This window comes from Carettochelys insculpta, chromosome 16, assembly GCF_033958435.1.
Source record: "Carettochelys insculpta isolate YL-2023 chromosome 16, ASM3395843v1, whole genome shotgun sequence".
Taxonomy (NCBI): Eukaryota; Metazoa; Chordata; order Testudines; family Carettochelyidae; genus Carettochelys; species Carettochelys insculpta.
Window position 1 is genome coordinate 34,749,396 of NC_134152.1, and position 12,470 is coordinate 34,761,865.

General features: G+C 47.1%; 1 protein-coding gene across 1 annotated transcript; it reads right to left on the reverse strand.

Moving 5' to 3' along the window:
* Nucleotides 1-926: 926 nt before the first annotated feature.
* On the reverse strand, nt 927-7,928 carry SOX8 (SRY-box transcription factor 8). Its single transcript, XM_075010295.1, has 3 exons — nt 7,342-7,928; nt 4,337-4,575; nt 927-3,259 (listed from the first exon to the last, which is right to left on the reverse strand). Exons 1-3 carry the CDS (start codon nt 7,773-7,775, stop codon nt 2,526-2,528), a joined length of 1,407 nt encoding a protein of 468 aa, XP_074866396.1. The 5' UTR covers nt 7,776-7,928; the 3' UTR covers nt 927-2,525.
* Between the last annotated feature and the right edge of the window lie 4,542 nt (nt 7,929-12,470).

The following is a 12,470-nucleotide window of genomic DNA, read 5'->3' on the forward strand; positions in this document are numbered from 1 at the left end:
GGTGATGCTATTTTTCAAATGGACTTATAGGAGGAAAGTCCTGCTCTGGCCCACAGTGCAAGCAATGGTATCTCTTTTCTGCACAGCTGAGCCATCTCTCTCTGGCTCACAGCTAACAATAGCTAGAATACAGCTTGAAGCTCCTGCTGTAATCAGGAAGGAGGGGGGAATGTCGTTCCCCAAAGCTGCAAAAGAACTTTGGCTTACAGAGTAATCAAGTAATTTTGCCAGCTGTTTTGTAAATGAGCACAGAGAAAATGGTGTCCTGTTACAGACGTTTTGGCAAGATTACTCTTGGCACATAACCACAACCAGCAAATTCATTTCGGGATTGTTTTGTTCACAGACTTTATTAATATTCTCTATGTTCATTAATTGTCATCACATTTATTTTCCTGGTTTAAAAGATTTTCCAGTGTTGCCCTGAAACCAACTCACACGTGTAACGATTGGATGACTGAATTTAAACAAGAAAAAAAAAAAAAAAAACCCACCCCCTGCATGCAACATATAATTTTGTTGGCATTGTAATTAAGAGCTAACCAACCAGGCAAGAGAATCTGTTACTCTTTAAAATGCCTATCTACTGCATAGAACAAACTGAACTTGCTTTAAAACCGTGGCACTCAATCATGAGAATCTTTACTCCTGTATTTCCACTGAAATTCTTGAGGTGATTTTGTATGAGAAAGGGTTACTCAAAGGTTCCTTGACTTGATCTGATCCTCTCTATAAGTATTGGTGAAGCAGCAGCAGAAGATGGGAGACATTTGTCAAAAGCAAAAAGAAATTCCCAGGTCTGTTATTTCACTTTAATTGCAATTCAATGTATTCTTTTTCTTGTGTTGTTTTCTGAGTTTCTTTTATGTGCATAGATTTCTTTAACTTAATGAAAGCACAATACATGGTTGATAAAAAGTGTTTTTTAATTTTATCAAATTGCTCTGTACAAAAGTTAGCATTGCTTAGTCAGAAGCCATGAACAGAACAGATAAGTAACAGCTGAAGTTTTTCAAACTTTATACAGAAAAATAGATTGCATAAAAATGAGTTTTCTGTAACTTACCCCACCCCACATCCCCAGAAGGAAATATGCAAAAAAATACTTTTAGAAAAAGAGTAGGAAACATAGAAAAGGTAAAAACATGATAACCTCTGAAATGTGTTTAAGATTTACAAAGTTTTTAAAGGCACGAGTTACCATAAAAATAGATGGTTATTATATGCTCAGCATACAATGGAGGAAGTAGAAATATATCGATGAAATATTAGTCTAAATCTAAGTACCTACAAAAATTTAGTGGAGAAGGTTTTAGTTTCACATCTTGATGGATAACATCTGGTCCCTAGAAACCAAAATTAAAGCAGAACTCAGTCCATAATTTCTCATTAAAGTACACCTTTCTATAAACTAGTCTCGGTTCTGAAAGTGTTCAAAAATTCATAGATGCCTTCAAATCCAATTTAACACCTTGAAAGCTGTTGGCAAGGAGAATCTGACTGTCCTGCTCCTTATTCCAACCAGTTTCCATCAAATTTAATTAGTAACTTTTGCACTAACCCTGTAACTTTGTATCCCTCCCCCCTTCCTTTTACTCCTTTAGCTTTCTATGTCAGTTTCATATTCGTGACTGGTTGTGTGTGACATATTCATTTCAGCCCCTCTTGCAAAACACACCTTAAACAGTGGTTAAAAATTGTGTGTGTGTGTGTGTGTGTGTGTGTGTGTGTGTGTGTGTGTGTATACACACACATACACATACACATACACATACACACACACACACACACACACTTTATTGTATTGTCTCCACTATTTTTTATGCTTCCCTCTGCCCCATCTTTAATTTTAAGAAAAAAAAAAAAAAATCTACTTTTTGCACAAAAATTACTTCATTAATTAAAAAGACAAAATACAGAACATAAATACATATTAAACAGTTTTAAAAAACAAAACACTTTTAAGCTTCCAAAAAAACCAAAGATCAATGTTAACTACAGCCAAACCTTGCTTAGAAGAACTCTTGATTAAAACACACAGCTCAGACATTTAATTGGTTGGTCCTAGCCGACTCAGATATGTTCCCACAAGATTATATGGAATAGCTGAAATTTTTTGTGTATATTAATTGGTCCTAGTGAGTTCTCACCTCCAAGGTTGGTCCGTGTCTCACATTGCAATAGACCCTTAAAAGTCTTGTATATCTTTTTCCATTTTTGCACCAGACGTTCAAAACTAGTAAGTTCGCTTCAGTCCTCACAGAGGGGTCAAACAGTTTTGTCCTTCGTTTATTCAAAAGGAATTTCTCCCGTTGGTTACTTTTTGTTTTCAATCAAAGAAAAATAGAATTCTGTCTCTTAAAGTTTGGAGATTTCAAAGCAAGTGGGCATCTAGTCACAATGAATAGAGTTCCCAGTGGCTCAGCAGGCACTTAGGAAATTGCCACGGCACTCCACTTGGTTCCTCTTCCTTCCTTCCTTAGTGCATATAGTTTAGACAAGGCCTCTCAGACACTTCCCATCCTCTAAGGCCTCGTCAGGGTTGTGTAGACGGGCTGATCCCAGTTAGCAGTGGGGCTGTGAGAGGGGGGGATGGACAAGCCATTGAGGATGGGTGTGGCATAGGGGCGCCGTGAGGAATGGAAATATGGATACTGGTAAATGCTGGAGGGGTACCCAGAATAAGGGTTGTAGTAATTAGAACTCTGGAGGTCTGTATAGTCACACTGGGAGCTGGAGAAAGAGGCAGCAGCTGTGGCGGTGGACGCTGTAGTAGCACAAGCCTGTGCGCTATAAGAACCATAGTCGGAGTGAGTTGGAGACCCATGGGATTGGTCGCTGTAATGGCTTGGGCTGAGCTGCTCCGTTTTGATGTGTGTTCTCTGCTGACCAGCTTCATTTAAGGTAGGGGACACCGAAGACGGGCTTTTGTGAGTCCAAACTTGGGCTGTTCCACTGGTGCTGTTGGCTGAATGGGAATAGGAAGGGCCGTAAGATCCCGTGGAGGAGTTCTGCCCATGATCAGCCGGCATGGCAGAATGGCCATTCAGTGGCAAATACTGGTCAAGCTCACGCACATCAAAGGTCTCCATGTTAATAACCTCGCTGCTCAGTTCGGAGATGTCCACATTGCTGAAGTCAATGTTCTGACGGCCACTCTCCACTAGGCGGCGCCCCTCGTGTTTCAGCTCTTGTTTGCTCCCATGATGCAGGTCCGTTTTAGGGGTGGTTGGAGGGGTGGGTGGTCCATGAGTTTGCCCTAAAGATGAAAGTACATTTTTAAAATTAAAGGACATGATGGATTTGGATGATCCAGACTAGCATCTTTTGGCAATTCATAAACTCAAATGCAGGGTCTTTAAAGAAAACCGTATCAAGAAAACATATTGAAGCCAGGTAGACGAGGTCATCACAACTACTGAGCTATATCCTCAGATGGTATAATTGGGCTTTAATGGTACAGTGTTAATTAACACTAGCTGCAGATTACTTCTGGATTGCACTGATCCCAAGCTACATACTTTGGGGGGGGGGGGGCAAGGGGGCATTTTCTGCAAAAGTACTCTGAACTCTTTGGAGAGGTAATGGCATCTAAAACCAAGTCCTTGACCAGAAAGCAAAAATCAGAGTCATTTCCATGGAAATGGTTCAGACTCATTTACAAGGCAGCAAATGAACCTATTATTCTGTATATAAAAATCCATACCAGTGCAGACATCCAATGGGGAGGAAAATTTTGCAGACAGGGTTCATAATACAGAGAACAAACATGTCTGAAATTACAGGACATTAGCAACACTTTTGGAATCTGTCAACACTAAAAGTTTGCCAATTCAAAGATCTAGTTCAGAACCCAGAAGGGTTGAGACAAGATTAGTTGTCTTGATCTCTAGGGCATGTTCTTCAGGCATTTTTAAAGTTACCAATTAGTAACTAACTCTGATCATATCTCAATTAACTTTCTCTCCTTCCCCCACCATGCTCATACATTAGTCTGAAAATATATATTTTTTCATTTTGTAATAAACAAGAGTCAGCCCTGCTTATGGAAGTTCTTGTATCACACACTTAATCAAGGTATCTGGGACCTTCCATTATCTCAGAACAGAACCACATAAGAGGATCGCAGTGGAAGGTCCCATTCCTGCAAATGCGTGCAGGTTTCCAAGGGCTACTTGCGGCAGTAAAGTAAGCATGTGTGGAAGCAGTCTCAGGCATAGGCGTGAAGGCAGGAATTTTCCCTTTCGTTTCTTCCAGAAACATTGACTGTTCTTCTACTGAGATAATAAATCTTTGCAAGTTTACAGAAGACACAGTAAAAATACAGGCTCCTTACCTGTGTGATCGTTGTGATGGTGAGACTCCCCAGCACCTCCTAAGCCATTGTCTCCTTTGTAGATCTGGCTCCCTGCGTGATGGCTGAGTTCCGCTCCTGAATCAGAATCGCTCTGGCCAGCTTTTACACTTTTCCTCCTCCGTGGCTGGTACTTATAATCCGGATGATCCTTCTTGTGCTGAACCCTGAGCCTCTCGGCTTCTTCCACAAAGGGACGTTTCTCATTTTCACTCAGCAAACTGTTTTAAAGAGTGAAAAAAATAAAAAACAGTAAGTTATACTTTGATGAACAAACTGCAACTGTCTATCATGTTTTCAGTAACTGACATCTCTAATATATTAGATCACAGAATAATTTTTTAATTGTAACAAGTGCTATTTGTTTTACTTATTGCACTTATTGCAAGTATTGGCCAAAGAGCTGTTAAAGCAACCACTCTGAATACTGATCACAAAAAACACTGTTGGTTTCTTATTTTAAATGCAAATACCCTGCTCCTAAATATTGCTACTATTTCTCACACAGAAGTCATGTTGTACCAATATGACTTGATCATTTGGTGATCAACTCCCTTTCTGTTTGGTTCTTTGCAAGCCACATAAATGAAAATCAGATATTTCATTTAATGCTTTTTTTCCCCCTCTCCTGGGGCTCCTATATGAAAACTTTCCACTGATACCTAAACCTGAGTCATTTAACATGGAAATACTGCTCATCGGAACAAAAAGGAGAATGTTTACTTTTGCGCGCAATCTTTAATAACTGATTTTTAAAAAATCTGATGTGCAAGCACAAAAAAGCTTATATACTCTGACATGCCAAATGCAGAATTTAAAAACATAAAAAAAATCCTAAATTAGACATTTTACAGTAAATCATTAGGACTACACACGTTAAGCATAAAATAAATGTTGAATATATAAGCACATTTGTGTTGAAAGAATTAGAGAGAGCTCATGAAAATAGCTGGCTATTAAAAACAAGATATAGAAGTAACTGGATTACATAGTTCATGTAAAAGCTTATTAAATACATAAATGAACATGACAAATATTACAAAGAAAAGTCACTTCAAGTTACAGCTAAAACCCCCATGCCACCCAAACATTTCCTTGTAGGAGAAATACAACCAGATAATCCACTCTTTATAGGAAGCTGAAGGGAGAAAAGGAGGAGGGGTGGGGGGGGGAAAAAAAAAAAAAAAAAAAAAAGAGGGTGAGAGATGTCTCCAAAAGTATTTAATTGTGATGCTGGGTGTGAGAAAGAATCCTGCACCCTGTTTTTTTGTTTGTTTTTTTAACGCTCCTCTGAGAGCTTAGTACTGCAGTAAATTCTACCGTGAGGCAGCCATATGAAGCACCCAGTTCATTCATTAGCAATCAGCTCTACTACAGAGAGAATACACAGAGTCTAATGGCTGGAAGTTTGAGAGCATCAGTACAACACAACCATCACAGACATGCCCCTTCAGTGGAAACAATCCGTCCCAGCTTCGGCCATTCCTGATAAATAATTGATTTGGTTTACTTATTCATGTCACTCGCCTCATCCACAGACAGGAATGCTCAAAAGGTCCGATCCTGCTCTCCTAGGAGGCAGTGGCAAAACTCACAGATTTTGATAGGACGAGAATGGCGAAACTCTCACTTATTTAAACAGGAGCAGAACTGGACCCATGCCTCACACCTCTTTCAAGCAAAAGAACAAAAAATTCTCACCAATGCCTTAAAGTGTTAGGCTTGTATTAGTATTTAGCATGAAGGCCCATAACCTGAATGACATTTTTCATTTGTTCTTTGCGGCACATTGACTCCAATCCCAACTGATTCCTTTTTAAATCACCTGAAGTTTCACATGAATGTTTTGGTCACAGGAAGAAACTTAATGCAGTACAACAATCCTCTTTTTCAAAGGATCTGCAGCTTGAGAGATCAGTGTCTTCCAGCTAGCTCCATCCTGAAAAATTCCACCAAGATCAAACCTCATATAGACTTGTCTAAAGGCTACAACTAGCAGAATTACTGGCACTTTTTGCAAGGGAATTGCCCCTCACTATTACTGAAGAAAACCATAGATCCAGTTGTCCAAGAGCAGGGGTAGCTATGCGTAACTTTGGAGTTCTTGGACAGTTTCTCTTGTCTTTGTGTTAATAAAGACAGATCTCCCCTGCTGCGCAAAACAGGAACTATAAACCCTTGCTCTAAAATGCATTGCAACCCAGATCCCCTTAGTCCTCCATGTATCTCAGATCCTCCTGCAGCTCATGCCCCATTTTGGGGCTTTCTTCAATGGTTCTGCTGTGCTAATTTCTCCAAAGAAAGGCAGAGAGAGAAGACCAATCTTTCGAGACTTTTCAAATTAGTTTAGTCTTGGGGCTAGCAGCCATTGGGACAGCTGTGCCCTGCATTAGAGAAACTCCTGGGGCCTCTGCACTTTAAGCTTCAGGTCTAACTTTTGTTCTCAGGTCTTTCTCCACTGTCCTCCTGCCCGCATCATGGTGCTATGGAAAAGCTACCCCATACAAGAAGCGTACATTTGTGTGGGCATAATCTGTGTGTGTCTGGGCCTGGGGTCTGCGCTGTAGGCACCCACCATGCATGCAGACTGCAGCACTCGTGTGTGTGGTGCATGTGTCTTTGTGCGATGGATGTGTACGTGTAACATTCATGATGTATAGGTGCATGGTCCGCATGAGAGTACACATGTGATGCACAGGCGCAGGATGTGTGTTGCACACAGTGTATGGCATATGTGTACATGTGTGTGCAAGAAGTGCCCAGGTTGTATGCAGACATGTTGTGTGGGTAAATTGTGTGCAGGACTTAAGTGCCTGGTGCGTGTGCATGTGCACGTGTGTGCTTGCAAGTTGTGCCCCGGCTGCATGCTGTGCCTAGGGTGTGTGTGCATGTGTGCAAGCCAAGCCAAGCCGCGCCAGAGCCCCCTGTGGCTCGGCTGCTTGTGATGCACGCCCTCTCCCTCGCTCCCTCCCGGCCCCGGGACTCACCGCCAGAGTTTGCCCAGGGTCTTGCTGAGCTCCGCGTTGTGCAGATGCGGGTACTGGTCGGCCAGCTTGCGGCGGGCGGCCTGCGCCCACACCATGAAGGCGTTCATGGGCCGCTTGACATGCGGCTTGGCTTTGAGCGATCCGCTGCCCCGCACGGGCATGGGCACCAGGCTCCAGTCGTAGCCCTTCAGCACCTGCGACACTGCGTCCCGGATGCAGGCAGGGAAGCGCTCGTCCACCTCGGCCGCCTCCCCCTTAGAGCCGGCGACGGGGCGCGGCGCGGGGGCCGGCGGGGCGCAGCCCAGCCCCTCCGAGCCGGCAGGGGACAGCGGCGCGTCGGAGTCCGAGTCCACGTGGGACATGGAGCTGGCGGTGCCCGCCGGGCTGCAGGGCGGCTCCAGCACTTTGTCGCGATCCTCGGCCATGTCGAGCATGGGGAGGCAGGCGGCAGCCGGGCAGGGCCGGGGGTCAACGCGGCAGGCTCGCGCCCCCCGCGATAGCTGGGCAGAATCGGGGATCGGTGCGGACGCGGCTACCCCACAAAGCTGCAGCGCCGGCCAGATGCGCTCCAGATGTGTGACGGCTGCCTCGACGCGCTCCACTCCAATGCGAGCCTCAAGCCCCAGGCGACAAGTTTCTTTAAGGAGAGGACGAGCGGCTCCTCCTCCCGCCCCCGGCCCGATTGGTGGGAGAGAATCTCTCTCATCTGCATCGCCACGCCCCCTTGCGCTCTTAAAGGCACAGCGTCCCCTTTTCATGACTTTCCTTCGGGGACCACCCCCCCTCCGGGATAGCTGCCGGCTGGCGTGGCTGGGGGCTCCGGCTGGCCTTTGCTACAGCCCCCTGGGGTTTTCCGGGGCAGGAGTGCGGCTGAGAGAGCTGCACGGATGCGGGGCGGGAAGGAGCGACGAGGCGCCTGGGGTGATTCATTCCAGCCCTTTGCTCGCCCGGAGCCGGCTGGAGAGCCCGCCGAGCCTGCACAAAGCGGCCCCCGTTCCCCAAGCGGGCTTGGCCAGCTAGGTTCCGGGGTTTCGATCCCTGCGCTCCCGGCCACGCTCCTCCACGGAGGAGGCGTTTCCTCTCCCGCTGGACGTCCGCGGGGTTAGCCCCTGCTCCGCCAGGGCGGCGCGCAGGGAGCCAGCCTGGGAGGGCGGACACGTGCCTCTAGCCCCGCTGGGAGCGAAACTGGCTGCAGCCGCCCGCCCCCCAGCCCTGGACCTAAGGTGGTGGGGGAGGTGCGACCTTCTCCGCCCGCCGCCGCGCTGGGCTGCACCTCCAGCTCGCCCGCGGCGGCCGCGGCCGAAGCCCCTCCACCGGCAGGAGAGGCCGCAGCCTGCCGAAGCCCCGTGCCAGGAGGGAGGGTTCGGGTGTGTCACGCGTGGGGCAGGCGGGCGAAGGGGTAAAGGATACCTGGCTCGCGGCTCCAGCTCAGCCACTCAGGCTCCAAGCGGCCCGCGGGCGGGGCTGGGCAGCGTCCAACCTGCTCCGGTGGGGGCGCATCTGAGGGCCCCGGGTTCAAACCCCTGGTCAGGCCGCAGCAGGCCTCCCCGCTGCAAACCGGACCCCGGCAGCTCCCCTCCCTGGCCGGGCTGCTGCCCAGGTGCGCGTGGATTAGCTGTCAATTTCCGTGAAGACTTCCAGCCCCGGGAATGAATGGAGCCTGGAAAGGTGCGGCGGGCGGGCGGGTGTTTACCCAGGGGGTGACTTCTGTTTGCAAAGGGGCGTGGCGGGGCGGGTGGCTAACGGCCCCTGCCCCCGTTGTTTTTGGCTAGGTCGGCGTATAAAGTCCGTGCCCGGGCTCCAGACATCGCCTGCTCATAGCTGGTTGGTTTGTTTTTAAGTAAATCTAGGCGCCGGATCGGGGACCGGTGGGTTTCGCAGCTGTGCTGGGCGGATGGGTTATTTACACAACTCCAGCAAATAGGCACACGCGTCCCGACGCTGCATTTAGCAGCACAACCCGCCGCTAATTGCAACCGCGGGCGCTGTTTATAGGCAGACTCCTGGAGCGGCCAATCAATCCTCTCAGCTGAGGGCTCCTCTCTGGACACGAGCCTACTTTGGGGGCCAGCGCGGTTTACTGAGGCACTTCCAAGCCCGATCACCTTCGTTACTCATTGCTCCTTCCCAGCTGGCGCGAGCCTGCAGTCCTCACGCGTCTAGGACCTGCCCTGGGGAAATGCGCTGCTGTCACCAATAGATAACCACTAAGGTCGTTGCACTGAAAGTAACGCGCTCCTGCTCGCTAATTCCCTGATCAAGGGAGCCTGGCCGGGGGGATTAGCTATTGAAACACTGCCCTCCTCTCGCCTGGTCGCTTCCAGCAAAAGGCAGGTTCGGACGTTCACAATCTGGCAAGTTTTGCAATACTTTGCCTGCCTGTTATGCGCACTTTCTTAGAGGCCAAGAGGGCGTCCTTGGGTGCCATTTTCAGGAGTATCAGGCCCTGCTGCTGCTCGCCCCAGCTTGGGTGCTTCCAGCGAGAAACAATATTTCTCCTTAAGGCAAACTCGTGGAGCTAATATGGAAACCCACTGCCTTTCTCGGTTAGATCCAGGGGAGTTATTACCCCCCCAAAAAAAGGGGGGGGGTAAGACCTGCCTGGATTTCTGCACCTTCTGCTGGGCTTGCTTACTTTTTCAAGTAGAAGAGGCGAGTGCTTAACCCACAGATGTGACCGCTCGCATTGCCCCGTCTGGGACGATGTCTATTTCACGCGTTTCCTGCGTTCCAAAGCATTGTCGAAACACCCCCGCGTTCCAAAGCAACACAGCAGCCCTGCGGTGCGGTCCCATTCCGTCCTTACGTCGTTACCCTCTTTCTTCCCTTTGGCTTCAACGAATCCGGAGCGCAGGGAAAGAAAAAGAAACACGTGAGAAATCGGATGAAACTCGGCTCAGTCACAAGCGTTCAGCTAGCAGGGAGGCAGGCATTCCTGACAGGGTATTAGGTTGCTCCTCCAATTAATGGAATAGCGCGGGGAGATTTCTCTGCTAGCTGGCCCCTTTTGAAATGCAAGGGGGAAGATCAGACAATGAAATGACATTGTGGGGTAATGGTTAAGGATTTTTGACAGTGTTTATAGTGTGCGTGTGATCGCTGGGTGTGTCAAGGTACACCCACAAACATATCCCATGCACACACAGGATGTGCAGGCTACGCGGCTAACATAGACTCAGAATCCCAGGGCTGGAAGGGACCTCAGGAGGTCATCTAGTCCAACCCCCTGCCCAAAGCAGGACCAGCCCCAACCAAATCATCCCAGCCAGGACTTGATCAAGCCGGGACTTACCTCCAGGGATGGAGAATCCACCACCTCTCTAGGCAACGCATTCCAGTGCTTCACCCCGCTCCTGGGGAAGTAGTTTTTCCTGATATCCAACCTACACCTCCCCCTCTGTAACTTCAGCCATGCAACATCCATCCCTGCAAACTGAGTCCTGCCAGGATGCTGGGACACGTTAACTTCCAAGACCGCGCCCTCCCCAACCTCGCTGTTTCCCGGGTTCTAACTGGTGGGGCTGCAGGGCTCCGCTGACCCGTAACTAGATCCGTGTATCCACGTCCGAGATCCCCTCTGCTTCCGAAAGGGCCGCTGCCTTGCCCGGCTTCTCACCTTCTGCCTACTGTGGTGCTGCCGCTAAACCCCTCGCTGCGGGCAGGAGCGTGGCTCCACTTTCGCCTCCGTGTGATAGATTTGTCAGAGACCCAACAAGTGGGGTGACACTGACTCGGTTCAATCCCACTGGCTTTTATGGGGCTGCAGATCCCTCTCTCACAGCCACACAGCACTCGCTGGCGTCTGGTCCCGGTAGGACTCAAACTGACAAGGGGGTCGGACCTGCCTGGAAAGGGGTGAAATGAAATTAATTACCTGCGGTGGAGGAGCGAGAGAGACAGCAACCTGTCGCTTCTCCTGTGCTGTTTTCTCATTAGATCCCTTTCACCTGGGAGTCAGGGTGCTGGAGTTTTGGATTCTTTCCTGCCCTTTCAAAAGGATCCTTTGTAACAGTCCTAAGGGATTAATTGTACAGGCTGAGGTGGTTTTATTTTAAGGAGGGGAAGTGTTGGTTGTTATTAGTTATCTGATCAAGTTGGATCAACTGTTCCATCAAAAGTTCCAGTTAAAAAATAAACCAACCTCTGATTTTGTCCACCTAGTTTCTTGTTTTGTTTGTTTAAAATTAATTTGAGCTTTGGAGGGAGGGAGTTGTGTGTTTGGCCATTGTCCCCCTCCCCCTTTCCAAAAAAGAACTTTTTCGGAGAATAAACTTGTAGCATTTGATTCTAATTATGGTTGTACATATCCAACAATATCATTATAAATCACAAAGAGAGCAAATGAAAAAAAATATATCTAGAACTGCTCCTTTCTTCCAGGAAGTAGGATACAGAACAATTGAAATTTACAAGGGAAATTACAAAATGTGTGAATGTTTCCAATATGACAAGGTTAAAAAAAAAAACCCCACCAGTGACATGTTTTGTTAGTGTTCTTGTTTATTAACTGTGAGGTACTGACATTTTGAAATTAAAAATGTAAACTGCAGTAAATTTAATTGGAACCGTGCACATGTCTGCGCACGCACGCACACACACACACACACACACACACACACACACACACACAGAGTTGTGAATTATATAAGCATTCATCAAAATACAAATCTAACCATGCTTATCATATCTAAGGTTGGTATATGTCGACCCATTTAATTTTTTAATTTTTCTAAATGTGATCCATTTACTTATGTGTGTCATTTGCCAAGAAGACGGCAGTTCTTAGCTTGGACAAAATTACCCTGTGGGCTGTACAAACAAAAACAAAAATAAAATAAAATAAAATAAAAATAACTGTCAAACGTTAAAAAAAAACAACTTGAATCACCATGAAGGTTTTACCCTGCTGTTGGTATAACAGAATTCTTGTCTTACAGACACAATCGACGTCACCAGGGTTAGCACTGCAATCTGGGAATTCGCAGAAATCCTCTTGTTGGACCTGCTCCAAAAGTGAGTGGAATGATTTCCTTTGATTTCCATGTGCTTTGAATCTTTCCTTTAGTATTATCTTGTTTTCAAGGCTGAAAAGAAAATTCTCTGTTTTGGCAATTTACTACCATTAGTGC